At 39.6% G+C, this 17,700-nt stretch overlaps 1 protein-coding gene across 4 annotated transcripts in view; it reads left to right on the plus strand.

Moving 5' to 3' along the window:
• The window catches only part of GANC (glucosidase alpha, neutral C), a 74,704-nt gene that overhangs the window by 5,391 nt on the left and 51,613 nt on the right, over positions 1 to 17,700 (plus strand). For 3 of the 4 annotated variants that reach the window (XM_060096672.1, XM_060096673.1, XM_060096671.1), the window contains 3 exons: positions 1,234 to 1,296; positions 2,813 to 2,921; positions 12,228 to 12,355. In XM_060096672.1, coding sequence (XP_059952655.1) covers positions 1,234 to 1,296; positions 2,813 to 2,921; positions 12,228 to 12,355 — 300 coding nt within the window. Of the gene's footprint in view, positions 1 to 1,233; positions 1,297 to 2,812; positions 2,922 to 6,904; positions 7,091 to 12,227; positions 12,356 to 17,700 lie in introns of those variants that run through there. The other variant, XM_060096674.1, reaches the window with a different exon arrangement.

The following is a 17,700-nucleotide window of genomic DNA, read 5'->3' on the forward strand; positions in this document are numbered from 1 at the left end:
ACTGCAGCTCTATTTACAGTACGCAGGACATGGAACCAACCTAAATGTCCATCGACAGATGAATGGATAGTGGCACATATATACAATGGAATATTACTCAGCCATAAAAAGGAACGATACTGAGTTATTTGTAGTGAGGTGGATGGACCTAGAGTCTGCCATACAGAGTGAAGTAAGTCAGAAAGAGAAAAACAAATACCGTATGCTAACACATATATATGGAATCTAAAGAAAAAAAAAAGAAAAGAAAAAAAGTGGTCAGAAGAACCTAGGGGCAAGATAGGAATAAAGATGCAGACCTACTAGAGAATGGGCTTGAGGATACGGGGAGGGGGAAGGGTAAGCTGGGACAAAGTGAAAGAGTGGCATGGACATATATACACTACCAAACGTAAAATAGATAGCTAGTGGGAAGCAGCCACATAGCAGAGGGAGATCAGCTCTGTGCTTTGTGACCACCTAGAGCGGTGGGATAGGGAGGGTGGGAGGGAGGGAGATGCAAGAGGGAAGAGATATGGGGACATATGTATGTTTATAACAGATTCACTTTGTTATAAAGCAGAAACTAACACACCATTGTAAAGCAATTATACTCTAATAAAGATGTTAAAAATAAATAAATAAATAAATAAATAAGAAATAAAAAACATTGGCCCCTAGATTGTCAGCATCATCTTAAAACGCAAAGAATTTTCCTTCCCTGTCTGTTTCTATCCTTATTCTAGCACCTCGTACATAGCTCTGTTATATCATTTGTCAGGTTGATTTATAATGTTGGTTAGACTCTCAAAGAAAACTCGGACACAGTACTTCTTATCTTCCTCAGAGCCCAACACTCAGCAAGAATGTTCTGAAAATATTTTGTTGAATACATAGGTGGGTGGGTTGTTTTTGTTGGTTTGGTTTGGGGCTTTTTGTTTTTACTCCTTCAGATTTTATTGTTGAAGCCATAGCCTTCAGTCATTAATTTTAAAGAACCCTTTCTCATAAGTTACAGTGCTCTTTTTCTGTTGCTTTCTGAGAAATCCCAGAACTTCATGTTTTGTTGTTTACCATGGGCGGTTTACAAAAGGATGTTGTTCTGCAGCAAACACATTATTGTGTTATGGCCATGACACTATTTTGCATCACAGTGATTTATGTCCCATGATTTATATTATAGTTAGAGAAGGTACAAAATTTGGATTCACAGACCCTATGTCAAATAAGTTTCTCAAAATGTCTTTTTATTAGTGTTGAAGATGAAGCTGTGGATAAAAACATTTTCAAAGACTGCAGCAAGATTGCTTTCTACAGGTAAGAAGAGGAAGTATATGACCTAGATAGAATAGTTCTGAAAATATTTCAAAATTGATGTTTATTAAATTTTTGAGAACTGATAGACTTTCTGAGGAAAGAGTCAATTAGGAAATTCAGTGATTAAAGAATTTATTGACAGGAGAAATTCACCTTTACTACTCTAGCTTAACTCCTGTATTATTTTATTATTAATACATTATTATTAATTAATTATATTGTATACTTATACATTATAATTAACATTACTGTGTTAATAAACAGGTATTTTAAAAGTCAAAGTGTTTTTCAACTAATGTTAAAATTTTGAAGTTTTGAAGAAATAATACTTTTACATGGTTCAAAAATCAAATAATATAAAAAGATACACGTTGAAAAATGTTACTCTCTTTCTTGTCCCCTTCCACCCCATTCCACATTTTTCCCTGTAAGTAACCAGATTTATTAATTTCTTATTTATCTTTCCAGTATTTCTTTTTGTGAATGCACATATTCTTATATCACCACCATTCTTAGGCCAAGTAGCTTTCTATATACACTGTGGTATACATCTTTTTTTCTGCTTCATAATTTATTCTGAAGAGCTCTGTATGAGTATATGGAAATTGTCCTCTTTTTCATAGTTGTATGGTATTCCATTGGGTAAATTATAATGTATTCAGTCTCTCTCCTATTGCTAGAGCCCTGGGTTGTTTTCAGTCTTGCTGTAACGTCACTGCCACAGTGAAAAGCTATACATATGTCATTTCCTACACATGCAGGTATATTTGTAGGATGAATTTCCAGGAATGAGATTACTAGGTCAAAGAGTAAATGTATTTGAAATTTTAACTATTACCAGATATCCCTCCATAGAGATTGTGTCATTCTGCACTCCCATCACCACTATATGATTGCCTATTTCCCCAGAGCCTCAAAAAATATTTCTTTAAAATTTTTTTTGAGTGTCTACCTTTATGTGGTCCTGAAACTGAAATCACCAAAAATTACATCATACACCTTTCTAATTTATACACACAACTCTAGAGAAAGAAAATCATATTTTAATTCTGAACAGGTACCTTAGAGGGAATTCTATAGTGAACTCCTGGTCACCTTGACAAACCACTGGATTATATTGGATTTCCACTAAAATTTATTAAGTTTCAATTAAAGTATACATTTCCTGGAAAGAGGGAGGGACATCAACAAGCTAATACGTGTCATCTACAAAAACTGCCCCACCTTCTCAATAAAGGAGACAAAATACCATCCTTGAGTAGTGTTATGGTGAACAATTTTATTAGTACTCTTCTTATTATTTTATTAATTGCATTAGCACTCTGCGTATTAATTTTGTTAGCTCTCTAAATTATTGATACTCCTCTTAGTGCTTTATTGGAGTACTAATATACTGCTTGTGCCCAGTTCACTTACTATCGAAGTGAATTTTAATGACTTCCACATGATAATATAGTCTTTTGGAGGCTGAGAGTCACAAATCATTCTCAGGCGTCTGTATACTCCAAATCTGTAGGCGTCAGAAACAGCGGCTCTCCAAGAAGTCTACCTATCGGGCATTACTAGACTCAGTCACAGCAGGCAAAGAGAGCACCAGCTTCCAAATCATCAACGAAGCAGCTAAGGTGAGAAAAAGTATTTTCTACAGAGAATTATTTGTTTCTGTATTTATTTGGGTTGAATGAAGTAAATTTCCACAAAGACTAATTAAACTATGTATGCTTCAAGAATAAACTGTGAGAGAAGTAATGCCATCTTTTTAATATCTACACAATGCTACTTTAAAAGTAATATGACTATCAACATATAGATTGCCTTGTATCAGATGCTTTCTTAGATTTACGAATGTTATTTCCTTTTAATTAATCTTCAGAATCATCTAAGAGGTACATTGCATTGTCCCTAATTTTCAGATAAGGAAATTGAAGTCTAAAAAGCCACTTGCTCCAAGTCATAGCTAGTAACCAGAATTTTCACCTGTGACTGTAGACTCTGTCACGCACCCACACTTTTTATCACTATTACACAACATACCCTCAAGCAAGGTACAGATTCAGTGAATGTCCAAACCTCAAAATGTGAGTGGGCAAGAGGAACAATGGTCTATGCAGTTGAATAAGTCACAATGTTCCCTCCCGTAAGCTGATTCACTAACAGATCACCATAGTTATTACATGCTGAAAGGATTAGAGCAGTATCCTAAGTGCTTTTTCTCATCTGTCAAGTTTTCACACTACTTCATATGGGCCAGTCACAGAGGAAGTGCTGTGGGCCGGGCTAGGAAGTGTGGTTATGCACAAGTAGCTGATGCTTCCAACCTGACCCTCACTTCACATCCTCCCCTGTCTTTGAAAGGTGTCCTAAGCTTCTAAGGCCTCCCAGACCAACCTGGTTTAATTGGTAATTGGCTGAAGGACATAGGTAAAGACATGCAGTCTAGTCCCATAACAGCTTAGATAGTAATTCCATCAGCTCACTAACAAATCCCAGTTCTGGGAAGCAGACTGAGAAGACATCCCCACTTTCACCGCAGCATTGTGAGAGATCTTGTGACTACCGTAGCGCTTGCCGTATAACATTACACTGAGGAATCTTCTCGGAGAAGACAGAGCAAACACTGCCCCACAACATCAGGGCGTTCTTTGTAACATTTGTAAGGCCTTTAACTTAGTCGGGAGACTCAACTTTATTCCCAGGCAGGAGGTGCAATGGCACAGTGAGGAAGGCTACCTTCCATATGAAGTTTTAGAGATTTTAGTCACTTCAAAGATGTAGAATCCTCTAACATAACTTTCTTGCCTGAATTCAAAATAGGGGCTAGAATCATATCAACAGTTTGTGTTCTCTATCCCCCTCCCTTTTTCCCAACTTATGGTTACTTAAGGATGTAGTTGTGGTAGCAGCACACTTAGTTCTTTTCTCTTAACTGCACTGAAGGGATGGTTAGCCTTTCTTCAAAACCTAGTGCTACTTCTTAATACCACTCATTTTTTTCTGGAGGAATTTCCCTCCTTGCTTGGCATCTGTGCAACCTTTGAGTTCACAGCTCATGGTACCCCAGAAGTTATAGTTCCTCAACTACTGATCCAGGTCTCCCAAACTTTACATCCTTTTGTAGCCAAGTTTGAAAGCTGTTCATGGGAGAACATGGGGCAGCATTAATTTCTTTCCTAGAGAGCCACCCGCCATTTGCATGTGGTCTAATAGCCCAATACCCCACCTAACCCCTGTATTCAGGGTCAGCAGAAGCAGTTGGCTCCAGGAAATGCAAGGAGTCCACCAGAGACCTTCCAGAAGTCAGTAGGCCTTTAATACCAGCAGTCAGACCCCTTCCTTTCTCATTTTTCCTGTCATTTGCTCTTTTTCCTTCTTGCCTCTGATGTGTCTAGCCTCAGAGAGTTGCAGCTGTCCCATGGTCAGGGCAAGAGTCCCTTTCTGTCCTTGGGGAGGCTCAGTCTGTTGAGCACCTGAACAATCCACTGTCGTGATGACACATGCCAAGGCAGAGTAAATGAGGCACTCGGAATACCAGTGTGGGCCGAAATGCAACTTCACGATGCATCTCCATACCAGTGAAGTTAGTGGTGGATCCTCTCGCACTGCCTTTTACAAGACAATAGGTCATTTTCTCTGTACACACCTCTCTTTGGATCCTGAAAATATGAGGGACAATGCTGTTCAGGTCAGGTGCCAGAACCAGAGCCAACCAGATATGGATGCCTTCAAGGGAAAAGAAGCCACAGTCCACGAGGACCCACGGGAGCTCAGCACAAGACAGCACATGTCTCAGAAGGGAGCTGAGGAGCCGGACAAGCAAAGGGCAAGTGATCCAGGATGTCAGCAACGTGGCTCCCAAGACTGAGAACTTTGAGGATCCCTTGGAACAGACACAATGTTCAGGTGTTGGAAATAACAGTGCTGCACAGGGAATGTGCATGCTCTGATGTCAGGCAAATGCATGCAATGTATGTTTTGGGAGGTCACCCTAAAATTCTGAACTGAACGTCATTTTAATGTCCTCCTTGTCACTTGGAGCTGAGATGACTAATAGGGACTTAAGGCTTCGTGCCCTCTATCAGTTTGGTAGGGACAACAAAGATCCAAACAGTAATTTCTAAAATTGTCTGAACCTTGTATTCTGCTCACTGCATAGTCAAGGAGCCTCCACTAGAGGTTGTTTCTGGGATGAGATGGGTGTTTCATGGGAGATTTCACAGTAGGATATGGTATGGATATGGTCTGGAGATTTTTAAAAAGCCACATACATCCACTTATTCAGAATGATAGCTTTTTATTTCAGGTTCAGAGAGACAGAGCCCAAAGTCCAAGAGGATCATATTCAGCTCACAGCTGCAGTTCTCAGATTTCACTGATGAGGCAGATTCTGACAAACCCAGTACTCTTAGTGCCTACCTGCCCTCACACCATTAAAACTCTTAAAGCAATAATTTTGTTGTCAGGCTTTGTTGTTAATTTTTGAAATCCTTCTTCCCAATTCCCTTCTCCCAACCTGCCACTTAATAAGCAACCAGGAAACAGAACCAAGTTTCATTCACCGTTGTCTTAGTGAGCTCACACTGCTATAACATAAACTGGGTGTCTTAACAAACCTTTATTTCTCACAGTTCTGGAGTCTGGGAAGTCCTAGATCAAGGTCCCACTTCCTGCCCTGTAGACTGCCACCTCCTTACTGTACAGTTGACCCTTGAACAAAGCAGGGGTTAGCAGTGGAAAATCCAAGTATGACTTCACAGTCAGCCCTCAGTATACATGGTTCCACATCCACAGATTCAACCAACCAAGGATTGTATGGTACTGTAGTAAGTATTTATTGAAAAAAAAAATCCATGTATAAGTGGACCCATGCTGTTCAAATCTCTGTTCAAGGGTCAACTGTATATTCACATGATGGAGAGACAGCTAACTCTCTGGTCTCTTCCTGTAAAGGCAGTGATCCCATCATGACTCCACCCTCATGACCTCATCAAAACCTAAACACCTCCCAAGGCCCCATCTCCAAGTGCCATCACATTGAGGGTTAGGGCTTCAACATATGAATTGAAGGGTTGGAGAATGGGGAGGGTTTGGGGAGGGGGGCAAATGACACAATTCAGTCCATAGCAAACATGGTGTTCCTGGGACACAGTAATGTTACAAAACAAACTGAAGTGTTGCCCTGTGTGTTGCCTCTAGGTCAGGACATCTAGGCTTTGAAGAAAAGTTGGTTGCAGGTTCAAATCCCTAAGTTTTCTCACATAGGGTCCTATTTCTTATGACAAAATAATGAGATATTTGATAAAGAAGCTTCCAGAAAAAAATCTTAAAGGCGTTATCAGTAAAGTGTTGACTGCTTTTTTAGACCTCTTTTCTTCCTACTATCATCAATTTTTTACCTTCAGTCAAAATTTGTCGTGGATTGAGAAAAAGAGAAGATCTAGTCTTGTGACACCAGAGCAGGGAAATTTATGCTATCTTCTGAGTGTACCTGAAAAGCACTGCTAGCAAGGCTGTTTGGAACAGACCTACATCTTTGATCTACTTTATATTGCTAATTTTTATGCTTTTTCATGACATGGATGAACTATTTGGCAAAATGTTTATTTTTCAGCCTGTTTGCAAGTTTTCACTAGTGATAACGCTTCTGGAAGCTTCTCCAAGGATGCAGGGATATCTCTGAGCACCTCCATGAAGTTATCCCTTGCGTCTTCATCTAAGCAACAGGACTTTGCCCAACCAGCCACCTCCTCAACAGATGAGGAACAACTACTACTTGTTAACCAGGACTGTTCCTGCAGAAATGGCCAGGAACAGGCATCTTATTGGGGAACTGGCCAAGCAATCAGAAGCACACCTGGACAGGCTAATTGTCCTTGGGGAACATGCTAATGCCCAGCGTGAACTTACCAGCATTCTCCATAGAGAATCAGTGCTTGCAATAAACCAACTGGCTACAGCTATGCAAGGGGCAATAAGTGCCCTCCAGCAATTTAATGAATCTTAGACCATTCTCTGAATCCTGGAAGGTCTTGACCAATAGCTGAGAGAGGTCCTTGCTCACTCCTCTAGGCCTTTTAGGTTAACTATTCCCTATAATATAGTAGAGAGATCTGGTTCCAGAGGACAAGCAAGATCTACCCATCACGGAGAAGTTGATGGGGTCATAATTTCCCTTATTAATACCCACCACCATTTAAATATGTGTTAGAGGGCTGTTCTGTTAACTCAGTCATAGTCTCTACTAGTTTTGGGTGAAGTTAAAAAAAAACTTTTAATGTAACTGTGATCCATTCCACTGCTTGAATGTACAGACAAGGCTGTTTTTACCACCATGATTTTTATAACCTGTCTCATATTTTTGCCCTTGTGGCCAAAAAAACTAGACTTAGGGATGACAAACTACTGGGTTTTATTTTTATTCGGTATGGGAGAAATAAGATAGGAAAAGGGAATTTATGCTCTCCCAGATTATGGGAGGTGAGCCTCTGAATGAAAAACCAAGTAGAGACTTGTGGTACTAAAATGAACCTCCAAAATGTATTCCTTTCTTTGAGGATTTATTTCATCTTCTCTGTGTAGGAGGACATTTACACATCTTAAATCTTTCTAGGGGAGCAAAACCCATGCTGTCTCACCTTATTTTAAATGTTCAATTTTATGTTTCTTCACTTATTTTACATAAATCCATCTTGCTGCAATTTTTACTGCTATTTGCTAAATATTAACATTAAATAATTCTGAGTTTATGCAGTCTAACGTCTGTAACAACATATTTTTTATTGTAATTTTTAATCACTAATAGAGATTCAATAATTTATTTGTATATTATTTTAAAATAAATGTCCAAACAGGTCTCTAGAGAACAGAAATGTTTAGAAATTCTTAATGTTTTAGATAGAAGGATATAACATTCATGTCCAGACTTTTTGACAGCCCGGTTTTGGTTGAAGAATTGGACAATAACTGGCAGTTAAGAAGCCCAGGGAAGTGGTTTATAAACTGTCATGCACAGAGCCCTGAGGTTTCCGTAGAGGTGTCTCAGGACTCAATGCAGGGAGGGGAGGGGGCTCAATGGTAGAGGCTCTGAGCCACTTCCTGCTGTTTTCAATCCAAGTAGCTTTACTTATTGAACTGAGAGTCCGCTGCTGTTGATTTTTTAAGCCAGTAAAAACAGCATGAGCCAGATCATACAAGCAAATGTATACTAAGGTCTAAGGAAATTATGTGCTTGGAATATGAAACTATGTTAATAATAAGAGATAAGAATGAATCTGGATATTGGCTTTGAAAAGGGTTACCTATTGGCAAAATTGGTTTGCTTAATTAAGTTAAAATGAAAACAAAGTGGGGCTTTGACTCTGATTTGTATGTTTGCTTGCCTAGGGTTATTATAGGAAAAGCAGGGTTATTGCTACCTTCTCTCATATAATTAGGATTCTTTACTAGGCTGCAGCTTCAAGAACAGAACATATCAGACCAGTCTTTGGTTTAAAAAAATAAAAATTTTTAAGAAAGTTATTTTACTAATAATGGGAGGATCTCTGAGTATATAAACTAAATGCAATTTGTTAATCACATATAAGGGACAACCTGTGTGCCCTCTGCTTAGGATGTTCTTTCCCATTTTTGCCTACCCAAAGTCCTACTAATCCCTCAAGGCCCTGCTTAAGTCCCTCTTCCTCCAGAGAGATGTCCCAGAATCCCTCTCCTTACAGTCATCAATATTCCGCTTCCTTGTTCTCCCGCAGCACGTGTCCTTGTCCTGTCTCAGCATTTATCATAAAACGCTTTACGGTTACTACATAGGTGTTGCATCTCCTCTAAATTGCACTCTCCCTAAGAGTTTAGCCATCCTTTTCACAGCAATCAGCACTTCACAATATTAGATGCCAAATAAATGTTAGTTGAATTAAATTTGAGAGAGTAGTGGAAATTTATGTCTAACTTGGGAGGGAATACATAATCTAACAGGATTTCAGCCTTATACTTGGATACATTTTCAAATCTTAGAATTCTGATGGCACACTTGAAGTAAATCAAATATACAAAAGAACATTAAACATATAAGCAGTAATTACAGTATGATTGGGGGTGGGGGAAAGGGGAAAGTGTTGGCCAAAGAGTACAAACTTCCAACTATAATAAGATGACTAACAGCATAGTGATTGTAGTTAATAATACTCTATTATATACTTGGAAGTTGCTAAGAGAGTAGATCTTAAATGTTCTCACCACAAAAAGGAAATGGTAATTATGTGACTTGATGCAGTTGCAGATGTTAGCTAATGCTATGGTGGTGATCATTTTTTTATATACTCTCTTCCTCCACCATTTGACTCAAAGCAATATATAAGTATCAAATCAAGGAGTTGTACAACTTAAACTTACACAATATGTCAATTATTTCTCAATAAAGTTGGGGAAAAAATAATTATTGTATAATCAGTACTACATCATAACCTTGTTTTAAGAATGTCTGAGTAATATTCCATTGTATATATGTGCCACATCTTCTTTATCCATTCATCCGATGATGGACATTTAGGTTGTTTCCAGCTCCGGGCTATTGTGAATAGAGCTGCAATGAACATTTTGGTACATGTCTCTTTTTGAATTATGGTTTTCTCAGGGTATATGCCCAGTAGTGGGATTGCTGGGTCGTATGGTAGTTCTATTTTTACTTTTTTAAGGAACCTCCATACTGTTCTCCATAGTGGCTGTACCAATTCACATTCCCACCAGCAGTGCAAGAGTGTTCCCTTTTCTCCACAACCTCTCCAGCATTTATTGTTTCTAGATTTCTTGATGATGGCCATTCTGACTGGTGTGAGATGATATCTCATTGTAGTTTTGATTTGCATTTCTCTAATGATTAATGATGTTGAGCATTCTTTCATGTGTTTGTTGGCAGTCTGTATATCTTCTTTGGAGAAATGCCTATTTAAGTCTTCTGCCCATTTTTGGATTGGGTTGTTTGTTTTTTTGCTATTGAGCTGCATGAGCTGTTTATAAATTTTGGAGATTAATCCTTTGTCAGTTGCTTCATTTGCAAATATTTTCTCCCATTCTGAGGGTTGTCTTTCTGAGCTATTTGTAATGAGGTGGATAGACCTAGAGTCTGTCATACAGAGTGAAGTAAGTCAGAAAGAGAAAGACAAATACCGTATGCTAACACATATATATGGAATTAAAAAAAATGTCATGAAGAACCTAGGGGTAAAACGGGAATAAAGACACAGACCTACTTGAGAATGGACTTGAGGATATGGGGAGGGGGAAGTGTAAGCTGTGACAAAGCGGGGGAGAGGCATGGACACGTATACACTACCAAACGTGAGGTAGATAGATAGTGGGAAGCAGCCACAGAGCACGGGGGAGATCAGCTCGGTGCTTTGTGACCGCCTGGAGGGGTGGGATGGGGAGGGTGGGAGGGAGGGAGATGCATGAGGGAAGGGATGTGGGAACGGATGTATATGTATGACTGATTCACTTTGTTATAAAACAGAAACTAATAAAAAAAAATTTTTTTTTTAAAAAAGAATGTCTGTAAAAGCAGCCACAGCCTATTTACCATTATTTACCTGGTCACTCTTCAGTGTCCTGTCACTGTTCAAGTGCCCTGACTACTTTCCTATATTCTGAAGAAGCAAGGTTCCAGTAACATCATTTTGGGGGGGAGGGATTGTTTTTGTTTTTTGGTGCTGCATTAATATTCTCCCTGCTTCCTATATCTTGCTTGCACCACAGCATACCTGTTCTGTGTGTTACCTCACACAGGCTACCCAGCTTAGCCTTTCATTTAACAGACATTATAGTAACAATACACAGACCCAGTTGTAACCAGAATTTGGCATCATACTGTACTTAATGATTTGCAACCAGTGCAGCATGGCACATCAGTTGAAAACCACTGTCTTAGGATATTTCCCTAATCTTGATGCCTCATTTTGTAATCTAAATCCAGCCATCTCTGCCTTCAGAGTTTGTTGTTATTGTTTTATTTCTCAAAATCTGTATTCTCTTTATGATTCTATGTTGCTTGCATCTTTCATCGTAGGCAGTATTTAACCAAATTCTCCATCCTCTTGAGAAAGCTGAGAATATCACAGCCTCTAGAGAAAGTTCCCCAGACTTTAATCTAAGTGTACAGGAAGCCTTATTCATCTACAGTAGAGAACCCCAATGACCACCGTTTTACTGTCTATCTTTTCTGTTCTGTGGCTTGTTACCCTTCATCTTTCGTTCAACTGGAATCCAGTTACTCTAGTTTTAACAGCAAACACTTATTCTTAAGATACCTGGGGCCTCCCTGGTGGCGCAAGTGGTTGAGAGTCCGCCTGCCGATGCAGGGGATACGGGTTCGTGCCCCGGTCTGGGAGGATCCCATATGCCGCGGAGCGGCTGGGCCCGTGAGCCATGGCCGCTGAGCCTGCGCGTCCGGAGCCTGCGCGTCCGGAGCCTGTGCTCCGCAACGGGGGAGGCCACAACAGTGAGAGGCCCGCATACCGCAAAAAAAAAAAAAAAAAAGATACCTGTACTTTATCATAGATACAGTGGGCCACATGTCCCAATTTTCCAAGGGCAGTTTCAGTTTTTGCCTGTCATCCACTATCATTATTAATAGAGAGCCCTCTCACTCTTAACAGTCCTGGTTTGGACAATTATATGTTTGCCTAACCATAGAACACATAGGAGGTGTTTGTTTCTACTACAGGTAGAGCCAAGCAAGTGCATATAGATTGGGAAGCCTTTCCTTCATGATTGCCATTGTTCTCCAATTTGCTTGGCCTATAATAATTTTTGTTTTTATTTTTGTTTTTTGTTGTTGTTGTTGTTGGCCTATAATAATTTAAACATAGTTTTCTAATTATCATAATTTGTAGAACTGACCTGGGTAACCTGTTGAAACTAATCTCGTGTGTGTTCGTTCCCAGGTTCCTCTCCTGGCTGAAGTTTATGGTATAGAGGGAAATATTTTCAGGCTTAAAATCAATGAAGAAACACCCTTGAAACCCAGATACGAAGTTCCTGATGTCCTCACAAGCAAGCCAAGCACTATAAGGTAAGCCAAGAAACACGCTCTTGGATACACCCTCAATATGTTCTTCTATCATACCCTGAGTAGCAGCTTTTGTATGAGTCTCTTATTTTGTTTCTTCAAAGATACAACCATTTGCAGAGTTAGTTTTTAGTTATTTGGGGATAAATTTATCCATTTTGATGTTATCCATTCTATACTCTCTTCCTCCACCATTTGACTCATCAGCACTTATTAATGGGGAGAAGCAGAGCTTCTGATCTTCTCTCCTGACAAAGTAAGCGGTTTATCAGCCAGACTTTGGGAGCAAGCAGGAGAGCTGTTTAATTGACTCACTCAGATGAGCAGCAGGGCTCCAGAGATCCAATGTACTAGCAAAACTCCCATGCTTACAGTAATTTATACAGTTAGACTGACTCACTTTTAATTAACGGCAGTCTCAGAAGTCTAACATATAATCTGTCTTAGAGTCAGAGATAAATTAATAATCAGTTTCTAGGTGGAAAAAAAATCCTTGGGGATTAAAGCATTTTTCATGTACCTTTAGAATCTGCATCAGTTCTCAGCACATTTTCCGGTGATATTTTAACTTGGTTCTGTCTGTTGGTTTGTTATTTTCTTTATATCATGTCACTAGGGAATATAAGATTATGCCAGATGCTTTAATTTTCACTACATCATTATCATAGTTTTATGTAGATTATTTTTTCCATGAAAATCTAATAAAAAGTTAATAAATTATGGGACTTCCCTGGTGGTCCAGTGGTAAAGAATCCGCCTTCCAATGCAGGGGACGCAGTTTCGATCCTTGGTCAGAGAACTAAGATCCCACATGCCGCAGGGCAGCTAAGCCTCCACACCGCAACTACAGAGCCCATGAGCTCTGGAGCCCACACGCTGCAACTATAGAGAAGTTCGCGTGCTGCAACGAAGAGCCTGCGCACCGCAACGAAGGAGCCCACATGCCACAACAGAGATCCTGCGTGTTGCAATTAAGACCTGACACAGCCAAAAAAAAAGTTAATAAATTATAAGGAGAAATTAATTTAGCTATGCTAGAGCTATCATAAATTTAAAATATATCACTGAGCCACTACTATATGCTAAGAACTTAGGAAATAAGAATTAAAAAGGGACTATTCTCATGGCTTTGCGGTTTGGCAAATAAGAGAGAGAGAGAGAGAGAGAGTGTGTGTGTGTGTGTGTGTGTGTTTCCTCTTGGTCACATTACATTATTTTTTACTCTCCTGTACGATTCATTTTACTAGTAGACCTTTAACATTTTTACATCTGTGTTCATAAGTAACATTAGTCTATAGTTCTTCTGTGCTATCTTTGCCAGGTTTTGGAGTCAGGGTGATATTAGCATTGTATAGTAAATGTGGTATATTAGTTTTGCTTCTATTTCAGCCTTTTTCTAGAGGACCTTTGGCTACTGTAGTAACTAAAAACTACATTTCTCCTTTTCCCAGACTCCCATGTAGCTAGTTTCTGATGTAATCCAGGTTCCACCAATCAGGTGCACTTACAGTTATCTTGATTTCAGAACTGAGTCTTCCATTTTGCTGGTGTGCATCGGCAGCTATAGAATGACTCTAGAGACACTAGTTAGGGCAGTGGTTTCCCGATCTCTGGATTGCAGCTAAGTTGGCATGATCCTGGAGCCCAGCAGTTGCCACATTAACTTCTGATTACCCAGCTTCCTGATTCCAGCTAAGAGAGAAGTTCTGTTGGCCTGCAACTATGCAGTATTGTTCTAGGAGTCATTACTGGACACTCAGCCAGGAACCTGCTACCTCAAACCTTCCATGATGTTGTAAGCTAATAATTCCTCCATATTAAGTCATTTACTTTCTGCTTAAAATAGCCAGAGTTGTTTCTGTTATCTACAGTTGAGTTTTGGTTAACATAGTCATTGATATCAGAATGAGTATAAGCAACAGACCCTCAAGGATGGGAATCTGAGCTTAGTTAGCGGATCTACTTGGATTTGAAGGCAGTGAGGACCTGGTTTTCATTAGATGGTGAGATATTAGTGTTTTGGGCTGAATACTACCCTCCCCAACCAGACTCATATGTTGAAGCCCTAACCCCCCCATACCTCAGAATGTGACTATTCCGAGATAGAGCCTTTGAACAGGTAATTAAGTTAATATAGGGTCATTAGGGTGGGCCCTAATCCAATATGACTGGTGTCTTGTAAGAGGAGGAGATTCGGATACAGATAACACAGACAGAGGGATGGCTATGTGAGGACACAGCAAGAAGATGGCCATCTACAAGCCAAGAAGAAAAGCCTCAGAAAAAAACAAACCTGCTGACACTTTGATCTAGGATTTCCAGCCTCCAGAATTGTGAGAAAATAAATTTCTGATGTTTAAGCCACCCAGTCTGTGGTATTTTGTTATGGCAGCTCTAGCAAATTAATACGACTAGCAATAAACCACGGCATTCTGTGGCAGTCACTTAAATTACTACTTGTGGTTGCCTGAAATAGAGTGCCTATTGAAAGCATGGCTCTGGCAAACCAAGTGGTGGGGCCATAGCATAGCATGATTGCCATACAAAATTCAAAACTCTGAGGTGGCCTGGCTGCTATTAATTTCACTGAAGAACTTAAAGAAAACAGCAGTTTCAGGCTTTTAAATTCTTAGCATTGTCAGAAACCTAACAGATTTCTATGACAATCCTAAAAGTCATATCTACAGAGTCCTCGTAGCTGAAAATCAGATACAGTTAGATTCTGTGGTTTGCTGAATTAGAGCGTAAGTTGAATTCACAGCTTCATCAGGTCTATGAATTTAGGGCATCAACTGTGAAAAGGTAGGACTCCCCAAAATTGAATAGCAACATTTGGGAAGATTTGGATAACCCTGAGTCCCAAACCTCAAAATTCCACTGAGCCTCCCAGTTCAGCAGAAGCAGCTCCTTCTCCTCCATCTGATAAGGCTGATCTCACCTGCTTGGACACCCTGTGTTAACCTCACCTGAAATATACTGTGCCAGGGGATTCCAGTGCTCCCTGTGCTTCACCCTTATCACCCTTCACTGCCTCCAAACCCACTATCGAGTCAGACCCCAACATGCCTAGGGAGCCAATTACAGTCAAACCCAGGAGAAAAAGGCTTACACACCTAAAGAATTATAAGATTTCATACTGGCAAAAATCTGGGAAATATGCATGGAAATGATTTCTGAGGGACTTCTAGACCAGAAGGAAGGACCATAATTTTAGGATCATGCTAAATTTACTGACATGGTTACAGGTACCAGAGAATCCAGATTTAATATGCTAGCTTAGACAGCTGAAAGTGGTTCTAATTATTTGCTTGGTTAAGTATAACTTGAACTCAGCTATGGACTGTGCTGAATGAAACTGAGATACCAGAAATTCCTTGGTGCCGTGTAGAAGAAATGATTCGTAGACTTAGGGAGATAAAGATGTTGAAGTGGATATGTCATATGCACCTAGCCCCTAATTCTGTTCTCCAAAGGATCCAAAAGATACTCCCTTCATTGAGAAATACATTAGTGAGGGAACACTTGGAAAGCATTATAGTGAGTGAATGTCTTTTCTGAGCTAGAGATAATAGTGGGAATGGTACCATTAAAATGGGCTCCCTGATTTCAGGGGAAATCATGAGACTCTAGGTAGCAGAGTCAAAGTAGCAGCATTTAGTTGTAAGAGACAAGGTAGACGTGTTTCCATAACAGGGCCTGTGTGGTACTCAAAATGGCTCAAGCCTCAGGGCAGTCCACAATATGTCAAGGGGTCCATTAGACTGAAATACATGGACTAGAGTCCTACTTGACAGAATAATCAAAAGAACTCTATTTAGGTTTGATGAACAGTGAGACACAACCTCTCAAACTACAAAGTTAATTTCCAGAACCCAAAGCATCTTGCTTGAGGGGCAGGCCTAGAATCCATGGAGGAGGTTGTAAAGATATAATAAGATCATAAACTATCCCTCCTAATCCTCCCTAAAGAGGCCTGTGACCAGGGTGACTATGCACTAGAAAAATATCTAAACCTAGGGATTTTATTTTTTTATTTTTATATCTCTATTGGAGGATAATTGCTTTACAATTCTGTGTTAGTTTCTGCTGTACAACAAAGTGAATCAGCTATATGTATATATATAACCCAATATCCCCTCCCTCTTGAGGCTCCCTCCCACCCTCCCTATCCCACCCCTCTAGGTCATCACAAAGCACTGAGCTGATCTCCCTGTGCTATGCAGCAGCTTCCCACTAGCCATCTATTTTACATTTGGTAGTGTATATACGTCAATGCTGCTCTCTTACTTCGTCCCAGCTTCCCCTTGCCCCTGTGTCCTCAAGTCCATTCTCTACATCTGTGTCTTTATTCCTGCCCTGCCACTAGGTTCATCAGTACTGTTTTTTTAGATTCCATATATGTGCGTTAGCATACAGTATTTGTTTTTCTCTTACTTACTTCACTCCGTATGACAGACTCTAGGTCCATCCACCTCATTACAAATAATTCCATTTCATTCCTGTTTATGGCTGAGAAATATTCCATTGTATATATGTGCCAAATCTTCTTTATCCATTCATCTGTTGATGGACATTTAGGTTGCTTCCATGTCCTGGCTATTGTAAATAGTGCTGCAATGAACATTGTGGTACATGTATCTTTTTGAATTATGGTTTTCTCAGGGTATATGCCCAGTAGTGGGATTGCTGTGTCGTATGGTAGTTCTATTTTCAGTTTTTTAAGGAACCTCCATACTGTTCTCCATAGTAGTTGTATCAATTTACATTCCCACCAACAGTGCAAGAGGGTTCCCTTTTATCCATACAGTCTCCAGCACTTATTGTTTCTAGATTTTTTTGATGAAGGCCATTCTGACCAGTGTGAGGTGATACCTCATTGTAGTTTTGGTTTGCATTTCTCTAATGATTAGTGATGTTCAGCATCTTTTCATGTGTTTGTTGGCAATCTGATGTCTACTTTGGAGAAATGTCTATTTGGGTGTTCCACCCATTTTTGGATTGTTTGTTTTTTTGATATTGAGCTTCATGAGCTGCTTGTATATTTTGTAGATTAATCCTTTGTCAGTTGCTTTGTTTGCAAATATTTTCTCCCATTCTGCAGATTGTCTTTTCGTCTTGTTTACAGTTTCCTTTGCTGTGCAAAAGCTTTTAAGTTTCATTAGGTCCCATTTGTTTATTTTTTATTTTATTTCCATTCCTCTAGGAGGTGGATCAAAAAGGATCTTGCTGTGATTTATGTCATAGAGTCCTCTGCCTATGTTTTCCTCTAAGAGTTTTGTAGTGTCTGGCCTTACATTTAGGTCTTTAATCCATTTTGAGTTTATTTTTGTGTATGGTGTTAGGGAGTG

The sequence above is a fragment of the Mesoplodon densirostris genome, chromosome 4 (genome assembly GCF_025265405.1).
Source record: "Mesoplodon densirostris isolate mMesDen1 chromosome 4, mMesDen1 primary haplotype, whole genome shotgun sequence".
NCBI lineage: Eukaryota > Metazoa > Chordata > Mammalia > Artiodactyla > Ziphiidae > Mesoplodon > Mesoplodon densirostris.